At 49.2% G+C, this 15436-nt stretch overlaps 1 protein-coding gene across 3 annotated transcripts in view; it reads right to left on the bottom strand.

Moving 5' to 3' along the window:
• The window catches only part of LOC145506083 (uncharacterized), an 81662-nt gene extending 66486 nt beyond the window's left edge, over positions 1-15176 (bottom strand). The window contains exon 1 of one of the 3 annotated variants that reach the window (XR_014053528.1): positions 14451-15176. Coding sequence is in view for 2 of the 3 variants with exons in the window: in XM_081489796.1 (XP_081345922.1) it covers positions 14451-14455 (5 nt within the window). In the remaining variant the exon portion in view is untranslated. The remainder of the gene's footprint in view (positions 1-14450) is intronic. The other 2 variants (XM_081489796.1, XM_081489795.1) reach the window with 2 other exon arrangements.
• Positions 15177-15436: the final 260 nt, after the last annotated feature.

The raw sequence follows: 15436 nt of genomic DNA, 5'->3' as shown, positions 1-15436 counted from the left end.
TCCCAGTCCGGAGGGCTCCGGGACCCCACAGCCCCTTCTCCTGGGTCAGAGACAGAGGAGGCAGTGCTGGGGACAGGAGCCCTTTAGCGGCCTGATGTCTCATGACACAGGCCCAGTGTGTGGCCAGGCAGCCCTCGACTCCCAGACCGCCACTCCCGTTAACAGCAGCCTCAGCCAGTTTGAAACCGTGCTTTCTGGAGTCCCTCTCATGCTCCTTCAGTCCAGCCCGCCTCAGCTCTCCACACGGTGGCCACCCAGGGAGCCCTGTGAACCCCGTCAGCCTTCAGTGGCCCAGCAAGTTCCTGCCACACTGGCTCCTGTTTATCGCTGGGGAAGGCTGGTTTTCGTCCATCAGACCGTCACCGGTCAGTCAGCAAAGGCCTGTTGAGGGCCGGGCACTGTTCCGGGTGATGGAGATGCAGAGGTGAAGGAGGCAGGGCTCCACTCTTGGGGGGCTTGCTCCTGTCCTCTTGGGGTGGCCCAAGCAGTTTACTGCAGAAAGAGGCAGGGGACCCCGGGGCTCCAAGGGTGCCTCGCTCTTTAATCAAGTCCAGCTCCACCGCAGACACTCCACCACAGTCCAGCTTCAAGGGAGCCATCCTGAGGAGGCTGCCTAGCCAATGCCACCTCTGTCCCCTGCTGCCCCCCGGGGGGCATGGAAACAGCAGGAGTTGCCCCTCACTCACACTCACACATCCATCCATCCACACATATACACACTCACACATCCATACACTACACACTCATGCACACACATCCATACACACTCATGCACATACACACACACATCCATACATCCACATGCACACATCCATACACACACATGCACACATCCATACACACACACACACACACTCAGGGATGCTTAGTGAGAGGCCTGGGGACTCCTGAAGGAACACAGGGCCCACCATTCCTGCCCCTGGTGGTGGGTTGAGGTCTTTAGCCGGGATGTGGTTTCCAAAATTGACTGCTCTGGTCGAACTTTGTGCCACACTGATGGGAGGCCCCGGGTGGAGAGATGCAGCACAGCAGGACACCCAGGTGCAGGCTGTGAAGCAGGGACTGCACCAGGCCTGGCTCACAGGAGCGGGCGCGCATCAAAGATGCACCCTGTCAGCGCGGAGGGCACAGGGCAAGGGCTCGGTAAACTGCAGCTCCGTTGCCCCCCTGCCGCCGCCACAGGAAGTCTTCCTTCTGCCTTGTCTCGCACACCTCCTTGGCGACTGTCCAGAGTCCGAAGAGTGAGCTGCCTGGGAAGAATGCAGTGACAGAAATACTCGGCCGTGTCCGAGCGTCCCTGCTGGCAGCTGCTCTCGGGTCCTGGGCCTCCCTCCCCCAAGAGCTGCTGGGCCGTGTGTTGCCCGCTCTGCCGCGCCCCTAGTGGTGGGCTTGGGGAAGTCACCTGAACTCGCCCAGCCTCAGCTTCCAACCTCTGTTAACGGGGGATGAGAAGACCTCCCTCGAATACCAGTTGAGAGTATTAAGGGAGGAGTGGCCACCTTTCTTCATTCTAAAGAAAGAATGAGGGACTTCCCTGGTGGTCCAGAGGCTAAGACTCTGCACTCGCCACACAGGGGGCCGCGGACTCGATCCCCGGTCAGGGAACAAGATCCCTCATGCTGCGACTAAAGAGTCCGCAAGTCACAGTGAAGATGGAAGACCCGTGAGTGGCAACTAAAGCCGGCACAGTCAAATAAATAAATATAAATATGGGGGGGGAGAAATTTAAAAAGAAAAGAATGAGAGGACCGAGTGCCAAAGGAGAGAACGGCAGGAAGCCAGGCGGAGGTGGTGGTGGGCTGAGGGAGGCGCGTGGCACCTGGCCCGGGTCGGCCCAGAATCCTAACAGCCGCAGCCCGCACTGCCTGCTGGCTGTTCTTAAAGCTCTGAACCCAACCCGCCTCACCGAACCTTCACAAAAGCCTCTTGAGTCAAGTAGTATCCCATTTCACAGATGAGGAAAAGAGAGGCCAGAGAGATGAAGGAAGCTGCCTAAGGTCATTGCCCAGCTTGGAATAGACAGAGGTGAGATTCACCCCCCTCCACTGTGGTCCTCCACCTGCGGGAGCCTCCACCTCCACCAGCCTCCCCAGGGCTGCCTGAGGGCCTGAGTCACTCCAGCCCTCATCTGTGAAGTGGGTGTGAGCATTCCAGCTCTAAATGGAATGTGTGACATTGACTGGAGGGTCCTTGCCCCTCTCCAGCCCTGAGAGGGAAACACTTTATAAACAGGGGATTACCTATTGGCCCCACTGCCCTGAGCCAGATCTCCGGTCCTGCCAAATTGTTGGAATGGTTCAGTGACAAGTGTGTTCTTAGGAAGAAATTTATGGTGCCTTATTCAGAGTGAGTCACCAAATCCCTGCGGTGAGAGGCACGGGGGAAGGGCTGTCTGCAGACACAGGCTAACTCACCCCGGTCCCAGCTGCCCTGGGCCTGGCGGCCTCCCCGGGGCCCAACCAGAGGCTGAGTGCTGTCCAGTGAGCTTGTGAGCAGGGGCAGAGGGAGACAGCCTTCAGCCGGGCAAAGCTGATGCCCTATGGTGAATCTGTACATGCCCCAAAGGGCTCCAGAATTCACTTTCTGCCTGCCACCAAATTTCCTAGGGTGTTGCTGAGAGTCAGGGTCCGGCTCACTCCCTGAGTCCTTTCCAAGGGCCTTGAATAACCCTCTTAGAACTGGATCAGCCAGAGAATATTTCAGTTTGGGTGAATCCTCTTCTCTGCCTTTGAATTCTAAGAGAAGAAAGGTAATTAAAAAATTAAACTTGAGAGGAAGATTTAGCTTAGTGATTTCAGTTCTGTTGGGATTGGGTTTTTTTTTTTCCTTTAAAGACTACACACAGCCATGTTCATGAGGGAAGTCCCACCCTTAAACGTCGACGTTTTTGGTTGTACATGCGACTGTTAGAAGGACCAGGATGAGAAAACGTCCGTCGAGGAATAGCAGGTGATCTCCCTAGACAGATGTCACTAGAGGTCACCAGACAAGGCTGACCCTCCCCTGTCTGCTCCTGGGGGCAGCGTGAGAATTTCTCTGATGCACCCAAACCCACAGGTTAGGATAGGGCATCACACAGGGCCCAGGATCCATGGTGTGCAGACCCGGCATGGACCCAGCATGAAGTGAAAACCAGCTCACTTCACGGGTGGCCACTTGCGTAGTCATCCAGATTTTGCAAACAGCTAAAGGCCAGGATGCAAAAGCAGACCACCGGGCAGCAAACAGCGGAGTCCATGGGGTTGTTCATCCTAAAGCTCATCCCCTCTGCAAAAGGACAGCCCACCAGGCCTTTTCAGGTACTGTTGACTCCTACTTTAATCGTAATGCTAACATGGTACACACGTTTATCTCTCAACCCAAACCGTATGAGGAGGAGATCAACTGGAAGGACAGGAGAGCCTCTAGAGCTGAGATGTTCCGTATTTTGAGGGGGAGTGACCTCTCTGAGGATCTAATCTGTGAACGCTCACCCCAGAGAGGCTTTCACACCCCATGTACTCTGTACCTTATCAGGTGGCTCTTAGTCCCTGAGGCTCAACCTCAACACCCAGATTAAGATCTCCCCCCCCACCAAAGAGACTGGGCAGATCTGTGAGCTGACCGCTCGGACCCTGGAGAGCAGACACAGCGACTTTAACCCGCTGCCAGCCCCTACCTGATGGAACAAAGGCCCCCGTCCCTGACAGGTGGGGATGGTCCTCCCAGTGGCCCTGACAGAGCCCAGGTATGCTTGACACGTCCACCGAAGCAAGCTGGGATGCACGTAAACACTGGTTGAGCACAGTAACTGCTATCAAAGGGTTTACAAATGATGCGTCAGGCACTCTTCTGGTGCTTTGTTTTAATACATTGAATCCTTGCAAAAGCCCTGGAAGGTGTTTCTGTAAGAGCCTGGACTTAAGCTCTGTTTCTCAAATTCCATCTCCAGTGGTTGAATTACTAGAAATGTAATATTTTCCCAGAAAAAAACACCCACCGGTACTATTGAACACTTGCTTTGTGTCAAGCATTGTGCTAAGGATGGGTTTCCCATGTATTCATTTATTTTACACAAACCATACTGTACAGATGAGGTTCAGAGAGACTAAGTGATGTGCCTGAGGTAACAGGGCTGCAAGCTGTGGAACTGGGATTTGATCCAAGTTTCTCCATTTCTAAACCCTTTGATAGCAGTTATTGTACTCTATGGGGCTCCCAGGTGGAGCTAGTCGTAAACAATCTGCCTGCCAATGCAGGAGATGTGGGTTCAATCTCTGGGTCGGGAAGATCCCCTGAAGGAGGAAAACAGCAACCCAATCCAGTATTCTTGCCTGCAGAATCCCCATGGACAGAGGAGCCTGGCAGGCAACAGTCTACAGAGTCACAAAGAATTGAATACAACTGAGGACATTGTGCACTACTCCTCTCTGCAGGTTGGGATTACAGTGTACATATTCACATATACCTAGAACAATGGAGGTTTGGTTAGCAAAGTTCTGAAAAGATCTTATGTTTATGCCCAGGACACAGACCCTGCTGGTGTGGGTGATATTTGTATCACTTCCAGTTAAACACGGACGCTTGATCTCCTCCATTTATTTTTCTCTCCCTTGATCATAGATTTTTTTCCTCTTGTAAAGATGGCTACAACAATTTTTTATTCCTGAATCCATGTCCCTTTACAATACAACTTTGCTACTCTTCTCATCAAGAGAAAAGGTCTTGAATCTGGGTTGACTTGTTTTGACCAGTAGAATTTGGTGGAATTCTACATGACTTCTAAAACTTGGCCTTAGGAGACCTTGCAGCTTCTGCCTTGAATCTTTTGGAACATTGCCCTGAGATCAAGAGGGAGGGGATATGTGTATACATATAGCTGATGCACTTTGTTGTACAGAATATAACACATCATTGTAAAGCAACCATACCTCAATAATTTTTTTTAATGAAAAGAAAAGAAAACCCCAGAAAGAGAAAAACCCCTAACAGACAAAGGAGTGGTAATTAGAAGGGCATCAAAATTCTCTCCAGATACACTGAATAGAACATAAAGAAAAATGCCTTTACAACTCTGAAGGAAAATGATTTTCCACCCAGAATTCTATAATCACCTGAATGATCAATCAAATGTGAGGAAAATAAAGATGTTTTTAGACAAGCAGCTCTCAAAACCTGGGCTCATGATGAAAGAGGGAGCCGTGGCACCCAGGAACAGGCATGAACGCGTGCTCAGTTGTGGCTGACTCTTCCCGACTCCATGGACTGTAGCCCACCAGGCTCCTCTGTCCATGGACTTCTCCAGGCAAGAATACTGGAGTGGGCTGCCATTTCCTTCTCCAGGGGATCTTGCTAACCCAGGAATCAAACCCATGTCTCCTGCATTGGCCGGGGGGTTCTTTACTGCTGAGCCACCAGCGAAGCCCAAGGCTCCAGCAAAGGAAAAGACAGAGAGAAGTCGCAGCACCAAGAGCAAGGAGCCAGCTCAGGCTGAGCCGTGGAAACTGCACAGGGAAAGGAAGTTTCCAGAGTGAGGGACACAGGGCAAGGACTGGCTATACAGCACTGTTGAGCAGCAGGCAAATTACTGCTAGGGCCTGATAGAGCCACTGAAGGAACCGGGGGAAGTTGGAATAAGTAGAAGAAACTGAGAAATGGGGGATTTTTTATCCTTTCTTTAAAAAATATTTTATTTACTTATTTGGCTGCTTGGATCTTAGTTGCAGCACGTGGGACCTAGTTCGCTGACCAGGAAAGGAAACTGGGCCCCCTGCATTAGGAGCATGGAGTCTTAGCCACTGGACCACCAGAGAAGTCCTAGAATATTTATTCTTGAAAAATGAAAATGTGTTATAAAAAAGGCATTTAGGTGAACATTTTAATCTAGAGTAAAGAGAAGGAAAAAAAGCAGCTACTGAGTTGGGGCGGGGCGCAGTGCTTCCCAGGTGGCTCAGTGATAAACAATCTACTTGCCAATGCAGGAGATGCCAGAGACGCAGGTTCGATCCCTGGGTCGGGACGATCCCCTGGAGAAGGAAATGGCTACCCACTCTAGTATTCTTGCCTGGAGAATTTCACGGACAGAGAAGCCTACAGTCTATGGGGTCACAAAGAGTCAGACATGCCTGAGCATGAAGGCGCTGTGCACTGAGCTGGAGAGCAGGGCAGAGCAATAGAGAGGGGTGAGCTATGGGCCCCTGGATTTCACTATCCCTTTTAGCCCTATTTGATTTAACTATGGGAATAGGTCACTTTAATAAAAATTACTTTTTATGCAAAACTAAACAGCATGGGCTCTAGAGTCCGATTACCCAGGTTCAGATCTCTGTTTATTACTGGTGGCAGGGCCTGGTTCGAGCCACTGGCTTTCCTGTTCCCTATCTATCTTGTAAAATTGAGGTAAGGGTTAAACATACTTTCTGTAAAGGGCCTGGCACAGAACATATGCTCAATAAATCACAGCCAGTATGATTTTTAAGACTGCTGAGAAATTCTATGGTAGAGTGAAAGCAAACTCCGCTGCCCCAGATGTGGGAGGAATTGAGAAAGCCTGAACAATACCACCCTTGCATTTGCCAGTAAGTTCTCCAGCCGTTGTAAAGCCGCTCCCACCCCCCCACCCCCTCCCTATCTTGGTCATTAGCGATGTCCTAGTCTACCTTGCAGAGTGACTTAGGAGGCGCTGGACACGCAGCAGAGAGTGGCTTTTCACATAAAGGCCCAATTCATTTCCAGGGGCCTGCTTGCAGGTTTTCCTTCTGATGCAATCGTCCCACACAAGCTGTAGGAGGGGTCACAAAGCAGCTCCGGGATGGGGCATTGGTGCAGGGCAGGGAGAAGGCAGCTCCAGGCTCGGCTGGGGGAGGGGAGCACATTGCATCAAGCAGAAAGTCCAGCCCCTGGCCTGCCAGGGTCCCGGGCTCAGAACCTCCACAGTGATCGGGGCCCTGCCCAAATAAGGGGGCCTCCAAAGAGGGCTTGGGGATGAGGATGCTGACTCCTTGGCCCAAATATATACACACACTTATTTAAACAAGCATATGAATGGGGCGAATTCCAGAGAGAGACAGGTACCCTAACATGGTAACCAGAGTTCTCTCTGAATGGTGGGATTTGAAGTGATTTTCATTTCTTCTTGCTTATCTATATGTTTCAACTTTGGTAAAAAAAAAAAAAGATCATACATTCCCTTTGTAGTTTTAATTAATAATGATGATAATGAAGAACGAGGTGATGAATCCCTGAAAGGGAGTGGGTACATGAGGAGGGAAATTCCATGGCTCCTAAAACTGAGGACCGAGGGCCTTCAGCCAGAGAGACTGGGTAACAGTGGAAAAGTGCCGGTCCTCTGCCAGTCACTGTTCCAAGAATTCAGAGACCTCCATTTGGGAGAAGTGCCGATGTCGGGGCGGGGGTGGGGGCGGTAGAAAACACCTAAAACTTCAGTAAGCTGCAACGTGTGCCAGGTGCTGTCTATGCTAGAACTCACTGAATCCCCAGAGAGGCCTCATGAGATAGGGTTGCTTGTCATCCAAGCTGAGTTTCTCCAGTCAAACAGCAAGATTTTCTGTCTCCCGTACATGACCTTTGGTTTCCATTTCCTTGGAATTTTGTCTCCATGCCTTCTTTCAAGTTCTTTCCTCTTCCTAATTGCTTTAATGTGTGTGTGTGTGTGCGCACGCGCACACGTACTCAGTTGCATCCAAATCTGTGCGACCCCATAGACTATAGGGACTGGGGGCTCTGAGCCCAGGACCCTGGCAGGCCAGGGGCTTTCAGGAATTCATCACCTCATTCTTTATTATCATCATTATTAATTAATACTACAAAGGGAATGTATGATCTTTTTACTAAATTTGAAACATATAGATAAGCAAGAAGAAATGAAAATCACTTCAAATCCCACCATTCAGTGACCCCAGGCTCCTCTGTCCATGGGATTTTCAAGGCAAGAATACTGGAGCGGGTTGCCATTTCCTCTTCCAGGGGATATTCCCGATCCAGGGATTGATATGTCTTATGTCGCCTGCGTAGGCAGGCATATTCTTTACCACTGAGCCACCTGGAAAGCCCATGTTAATATATATAAAATGCTAAGCAAAGTAGTGTGCAGTGGAAGTGCCTAGCAGTAGTAAAACAAGAGCTCCCGCACTGGGCTATGTGCAGGCTCACTGAAAAAGGACCTGTGGGCTGGCTGGGAGTGTGTGAAGGTCAGAGTCTGTCTAGGATGCTTGTCCTCAAGGCCAGGGATCCCCACACCTTAGCTGCTTCCAGAGCTGGTTCTGTTAGATCCTAGAGATCCCAGGAAAAATGCAGACTTGGCCATTACCTCTGGGCAGCCAAGAAAGAAATGTTTTTCAAGTTCCCAAGAGATAACTGGAGGATGACAGAGATGTCAACTAGGGACCACGCTCCCCTTTCTCAAAATCATGTGTGTCATTAGTATTTCAAGCACTTATTCCCCTGTTAGCATTTATGACAGAGGAAAGTTAAGCTTCTCTTTGCCCACAGAAGGAAAACCAGTGGGAGAAGAAAGCCAGCCACCACCTCTCCAGCCCAGTGAGGACCTCTGGGCCTCCTCCTTCCCTGGGCGGGGCCTGCAGAAGGCTTGCTGGGGCAGGGCTGACAGCCTCCCCAGCCCCACCCTGCACTGGGACCAGCTGCCTCAGGCCACCTGCAGAAGACCCCATGCCAGTGGCAGCTCAGGTAGGAGCCTGGATTCCACGTGCATCCTGGACAAGAGCTGGGATAGGGTTTCCTGCTGCGATCCGAGCGCAGCTCCATTCTGCATCTTATAAGCACAGGTACCAGAGTGGTGGGCTTCCCAGGTGGCTCAGTGGTAAAGAATCCGCTTGCCAAGCAGGAGATGCAGCTCCATCCCTGGGTCCGGAAGATCTCCTGGAGAAGGACATGGCAATCCACTCCAGTATTCTTTGCCTGGAGAATCCCATGGACAGAGGATCCTGGCTGGCTATAGTCCATGGGCTCTCAAAAGAGTCGGACGTGACTGAGTGACAACAATAAATCAACCTCCAGACTCATACTCAATTGCCCACTCAGCTCCTCTACTGGGCTGTCTAATGGGCATCTCTCTCCTCACGGGTCCAAAACTAATAAGTTCTTCATCTTTTCTCCTCCTATAGTCTTCTTCACTTGAATTCATGAATGAATTCATGGATTCATGATGAATCCATCATTGTTCAAGCTAAAACCCTTGGAGTCACTCCTGACTTCTGTCTCTCTCATACTCGCACCCACTCCATCAGCAAACCCTTCCACACACGTGCAGAGTCGGACTGCTTCTCCCCATGTCTCCCTCACCCTGCTCCAAGCCCCCGTCAGCCCTTGCCTGGTTTGCAGTAGTCTCCTCGATGGTCTCTCTGCCTCCACTCTTGTACCCTGTAGTCTGTTGAGAACATCCCAGGAGGTAGACTATCCCATGAAAATAGAGGTCAGGGAAGTGCCCTTCATCGAGGTCCCATCCTATCTGGAGCCATGGTCCATACTACCTTTCCACCTGCACTCCTAAGGTTCACCTCTGCACTCACCCCCCTCCAGCCACAGTGGCCTCAAACTCACCAGGCACGCTCCCAACCTGAGGGCTTGATGTTTGCAGCCCCTCTGCCTGGACACCTTTCCAAGTTTCCACGTGCTCACTGCCTCTCTTCCTGGGCACAGCCTCATTCCTGTCTTTGTACAAAAACCTCCTTTTCAGTGAGGTCTTCCCCAGCCTCCTTGTACCACCCTCCTCCAATTTCTGTCCTGTGTTTACTTTCTTTTTCTGCATGATACCTATCACCAAACATACTATAATATTTATTTATTTTATTTTTATTAATTTTTAAATATTTTTATATCTTTATTTTTTAATAAGAGTCTTTATTGAATTTGTTACAATGTTATTTCTGGTCTCTATTTTTGGTCCCAAGGTATGTGGGGTCTTAGCTCCCCGACCAGGGATCGAACTCTTACCTCCTGCATTGGAAGGCGGAGTCTTAACCACTGGACCACCGGGGAAGCTCTATAATCTTTATTTATGTGGTTTACTATTTGTCACCCCTACTGGGTAATCAGTATTAAAGAATCAGCCTGCAATGCAGGAGATACAGGAGACACGGGTTTTATCCCTGGGTCAGGAAGATCCCCTGGAGAAGGAAATGGCAATGCACTCCAGTATTCTTGCCTGGAAAACTCCATGGAGAGAGGAGCCTGGAGGACTATAGTCCGGGGGATCTCAAAAAGTCAGAGGAGACTGAGCACGAATGGGAATTCAAGTCCCTAAGGTTAGAGATTTTTATCAGACACACAGTTAAGTGCTCAACAAATACTTGTCAACTGAGTGAATAAACAGGAATCAATTGTTCTGGTGTGTCTGTGTTAGCTTTTGCACTTAGCCAATGAAAGGAAGAGCAAGAAAACAACTTAGACCGTCAAGTTCAGGTCTTCCTTCAGTTGAAGGACACTGAGCTCTAGCAAGGAGGCGGATATTCCGAACATCACAGCACACTGGCTTTAGAGCTGGACTGGGAATGGATGCCCTCAGCTCTCAAACAGAGCCTGTCCTCTGGCCCTCCCACCACCCATGGAGGACACTCCATTCTGACAGCAATTTCCAGTCTCCTGAGCTGTAAAATTAGAACAAGGAACCTACAGAAAACAAAGAAATGAGCTATGGGGCAGGGGTATTTTTAGGCCCGCTGGTTTCTAAGTGCACACATATAGAAAGGTCTGCCCATATGGCTATATATAGTGGCCAAATCAGGAAGTCAGTTGAGTGGTGGGTCAGCTTTTCTGGGGGTGGCTGAGTGGGGCTGTTGCCACACGATCAGTTTCCAGCCCGAGTGGCTGATTCCAAGGAAACTGACCCTGTTGAGTCATCTGGAATCTGCATACCTCACGTGGGGTGCTCAGAAAGACTCTGAGGAGTCAGATCCTCCTTTTTCTTCTCCTCAATCAGCCAGAAGTTACCAGTGAAACTCCAAGGCCCACCTGGCATCTTATGGTCAAAGTCTCCCCAGGTCTGGCTTGCTATCTTGGGGGCTGATGAGGATTCTGAAGGGGGAGACTGAGCAGTAACCTGGAGCCTCTGTGTGCCCAGTTGACCGCAGAGGCCTCCTGGGCTCTGGTCCATTTGTCCACCAAGGACTTCCTAAGACCTCAGACCAGTCTAAAAGATGAGACCTGGATTAGCATAAAGCACTTCCTAATGGTCAAACATTCTGTTCGTCATGTATGGATCTCATTTTATACAACTTACTAGGGAGGTACTCGTAAAATTGTCTCCAGTCAAAAAAAAAAAAAAAAAAATTGTCTCCTTTTTACAGTTGGAGAAACTGAGGTAAAGTGTGGGTAAGTGATATACCACCCAGGTCTCAGCTTAAGTGGTGGAGCCAAGCCATCTAGTTCCACAGCCCTCAAGCTAAGCTGCACTGTCTGGAGGGCAGGAAACCTGGGTGTGGGGAGAGCACTTCTGGGGCTTTGAGATTCATGGCTGGATCTAGGTATTGATGCTGCAGACCTTTGACTGGACTTTGAGCTAAGTGATGAACGTGTAGCAAGCACATCAGTTGCTTATGAAAAGGAATGAGGGTAAGTCTGTTCCTCTTATCTAGGACAAGCCAAGGGATGGATCCAGAACCTTCATGGAACATGCTGGAAACTGGGGTTTTATACTAGCTGCAACGGGAAACTGCTTGACAGGGTGACATGCTGTGGACATAGGGGCTAGTGTCCCTCTGCAAGGACCAAACACTGGAGCTGGGGTAGATCCTCGCCCTCACACAGCTTATGTTGTACTGGAGGGGCACGGACGATGACCACAAACAAGTGAGATAACTAAGATGGTTATAAAGGGGCTAACCAAAATAAAACGAGGCAATGCAATGGTTACCGATTGAGCTGTGTTCCCCCAAAAGCTATTGAAGTCCTAAGCCCCAGAGTATGACCTTATTTGGAGGTAGAGTCTTTATGGAGGTAATTGAGTTAAAAAGAGATCATTAGGATGGGCTCTAATCCAGTATGACTGGTATTCTTATAAAAGAGAAAATGTGGAGACAGGCACACCGGGAGCATGCCACGTGAAGAGGAAGAGAGCTCAGAGTCAAGAACACCGAAGTCAAGAACACCAAAGATGGCCCCATCCTCTGGAAGCTAGGAGAGAGCATGGAGCAAGTTCTCCCCAGAGCCCTCAGAAGGAACCGACCCTGCCGGCACCTTGATCTTAGACACTTCTAGCCTCCAGAATAGGAGACAGTAAATCTCTGCTGTTTAAGCCGCTGATCTGTGGTGCTTTGGAAGCAACAGTTAGAACTGGACATGGAACAACAGACTGGTTCCAAATAGGAAAAGGAGTACGTCAAGGCTGTATATTGTCCCCCTGCTTATTTAATTTATATGCAGAGTACATCATGAGAAACCCTGGGCTGGAAGAAACACAAGCTGGAATCAAGATTGCCGGGAGAAATATCAATAACCTCAGATATGTGGATGACACTACCCTTATGGCAGAAAGTGAAGAAAAACTAAAGAGCCTCTTGATGAAAGTGAAAGAGGAGAGTGAAAAAGTTGGCTTAAAGCTTAACATTCAGAAAACTAAGATCATGGCATCTGGTCCCATCACTTCATGGCAAATAGATGCGGAAACAGTGGAAACAGTGGCTGACTTTATTTTTTGGGGCTCCAAAATCACTGCAGATGGTGATTGCAGCCATGAAATTAAAAGACGCTTACTCCTTGGAAGGAAAGTTATGACCAACCTAGATAGTGTATTTAAAAGCAGAGACATTACTTTGCCTACAAAGGTCCGTCTAGTCAAGGCTATGGTTTTTCCAGTAGTCATGTATGGATGTGAGAGTTGGACGGTGAAGAAAGATGAGCGCTGAAGAATTGATGCTTTTGAACTGTGGTGTTGGAGAAGACTCTTGAGAGTCCCTTGGACTGCAAGGAGATCCAACCAGTCCATCCTAAAGAAGATCAGTCCTGGGTGTTCATTGGAAGGACTGATGTTGAAGCTGAAACTCCAATACTTTGGCCACCTCATGCGAAGACTTGACTCACTGGAAAAGACCCTAATGCTGGGAAGGATTGGGGGCAGGAGGAGAAGGGGATGACAGAGGATAAGATGGTTGGATGGCATCACCGACTCGATGGACAAGGGTTTGGGTAGACTCTGGGAGTTGGTGATGGAGAGGGAGGCCTGGCGTGCTGCAATTCATGGGATTGCAAAGAGTCGGACACAACTGAGCAACTGAACTGACTGAACTGAACAAACTAATGGGCTTCCCTGGTGGCTCGGATGGTAAGGAGTGCAATAATTACTGCCTGCAATAAAACAAGATAAGGAAATGGGAGACGCACCCCAGGTCAGGAAGATTCCCTGGAGGAGGAAAATGGCAAGCCACCCCAGTATTCTTGCCTGGAGAATCCCATGGACCGAGGAGCCTGGTGGGCTACAGTCCATGAGGTCTCAAAGAGTTGGACAGGACTGAGTGACTAACACTTCACTTTCCATAAGCTTAACATGCAAAGAGGATTAATTTAGCTAATAGATTGGGCTAGGTCTATCTGAGGAGGTGATAACTGGGCTGAAGCCTGAATGTTGAGAAGGAAAAGCGGCAGAAGATCCACACCCCAGACGTGGGAACTAACTCAGCATATCTATGGAAAGGCCTAAGTGGCTGCAGCAGGGCGAGTGAGGGCAGAGAGGATAGAACTTTCATGGAACATGCTGGAAATTGGGGTTTTACACCAACTGCAATGGGAAACCACACGATGGAGTGACGTGAGGCCCAACTTTTCCCTTTAAAAGATGCCTCTGGCTACTCTGTGGAAAACAAGCTTGAGGATCGGGTAAGGGGAGACCAGTTAGGAGAATGAGGTTCACATTCAGAGGAGAAATGAGAACCCCTGGCTGAGAGCACTGGCAGAGGAGAGGGGAGAAGTGCTCTGGTTCATGATGAACTTTGGAGAATTCCAACAGGACTTGCTAGTCCTGGGGCGAGAGAAAAAGGGAGGTATGGAAGACGACCCCGGGACTTTGGCGTCCAAGCAGCTGAAAGGACCGTGGTGCTTTTTACAGGTGGGAGTGGATAGAGGAGGGAGTTTCCTGATGAGAAATAGCCAGTCAGCTCCCACCCAAATAAGATTTATAAGATGAGGCCCAAGCAAAGATTAATGAGACATAGACCCCCTCCTAGAACTCAGGGCTTGAAGGAGGCAGACACATAAATAAATCATACGTATACACCACGTTCAGCAGCTGGCTACGCACAGCTAGGAGTGACTGGGGAAGTCGGCCAAAGGAGGAAAATGTTTCTGTTTTACTTTTTCAGAATAACTTCAGACTTCTATAAACATTGCCAAAACAGTACAAAGAATTCCCAAATACCCTTCACCTGGTTTCCACACATGTTAACACTGTACAAATCTACGATACAGTCATCCAAACCAGGAAATTAGCATTAGCTACAAACCTCATTCAGATTTCATCAAGTTCCCCATCTGGTCCAGGAGCCAATCCAGGATCCCCCATCGCACTCAGTTGTCATGCTTCCTTAGCCCCTCCAGCTGGGACAGCACCTTCATCTTACTCGGTCGTGGCCTCCATGCTCTTGAGGAGTGCTAGCCAGCTGTTTGGAGAATGTGCCTCCATGGGAGCTGCTCTGCTGTGTCCTCACGTTGTGCTTTTTTTTTCAAATTTATTTATTTTTAATTTTTGGTTGCGCTGGATCTTTTTGCTGCACGGGCTTTTCTCTCATTGCGGCGAACGGGGTCTACTCTCTAGTTACAATGTGCGGGCTTCTCATTGCAGTGGCTTCTCTTGTTTGCCCTAGAGCTCACAGTCTTCAAGAGTTGCAGCATTCAGGCTCAGCAGTTGTGGGCACATGGGCTCAGTTGCTGCGAGGCACGTGGGATCTTCCCAGACCAGGGATCAAAGCCATGTCTTCTGCATTAGCAGGCTAAATTCTTTACCACTGAGCCACCAGGGAAGCCCCAGGTTGCGCATTTTGACAAGAACACCGCAGAAGTGATGCTGTGCCCTTCTCAGTATGTCATATCAGGCAGCACACGAGGCCAATAAGCTGTTACCTGTTGATTCTGATCACCCGAGTCAGCTGGGGTCTGCAGGTTTTTCAACTGTAAAGTTATTCTTTTCCCCTTTGAGTTAACAGGCATCTCATGGGGAACTACTTTGTGATGATGTAAACATCCTGTTTCTCATCTTATTTTCACCCGCAAATGTTTGTTTCCGCTGATGAGTCTTGCTTAAAACAATCAAGACCGTGGGTGTCTGTCAAGAAGTGGTTTTCTATTTCCTTCACGCCTTCAAACGTTCAACAGTTGGAATTTTTTCTGTAAGAAGGCTGTCCCTTTTCCCTTATTTGTTTACTCAAATATTTACTATATCAGTACAGACGCATTATTTCCTATTTTTTCCTCTTATTCTATAAGTTATAAT

Source organism: Giraffa tippelskirchi, chromosome 5 (assembly GCF_054371585.1).
Source record: "Giraffa tippelskirchi isolate mGirTip1 chromosome 5, T2T-mGirTip1v1.2.pri, whole genome shotgun sequence".
In the NCBI taxonomy this organism is placed as follows: Eukaryota; Metazoa; Chordata; class Mammalia; order Artiodactyla; family Giraffidae; genus Giraffa; species Giraffa tippelskirchi.
The sequence above is the reverse complement of the archived record's forward strand: the minus strand, read 5'-3'. Positions and strand labels throughout refer to the sequence as shown.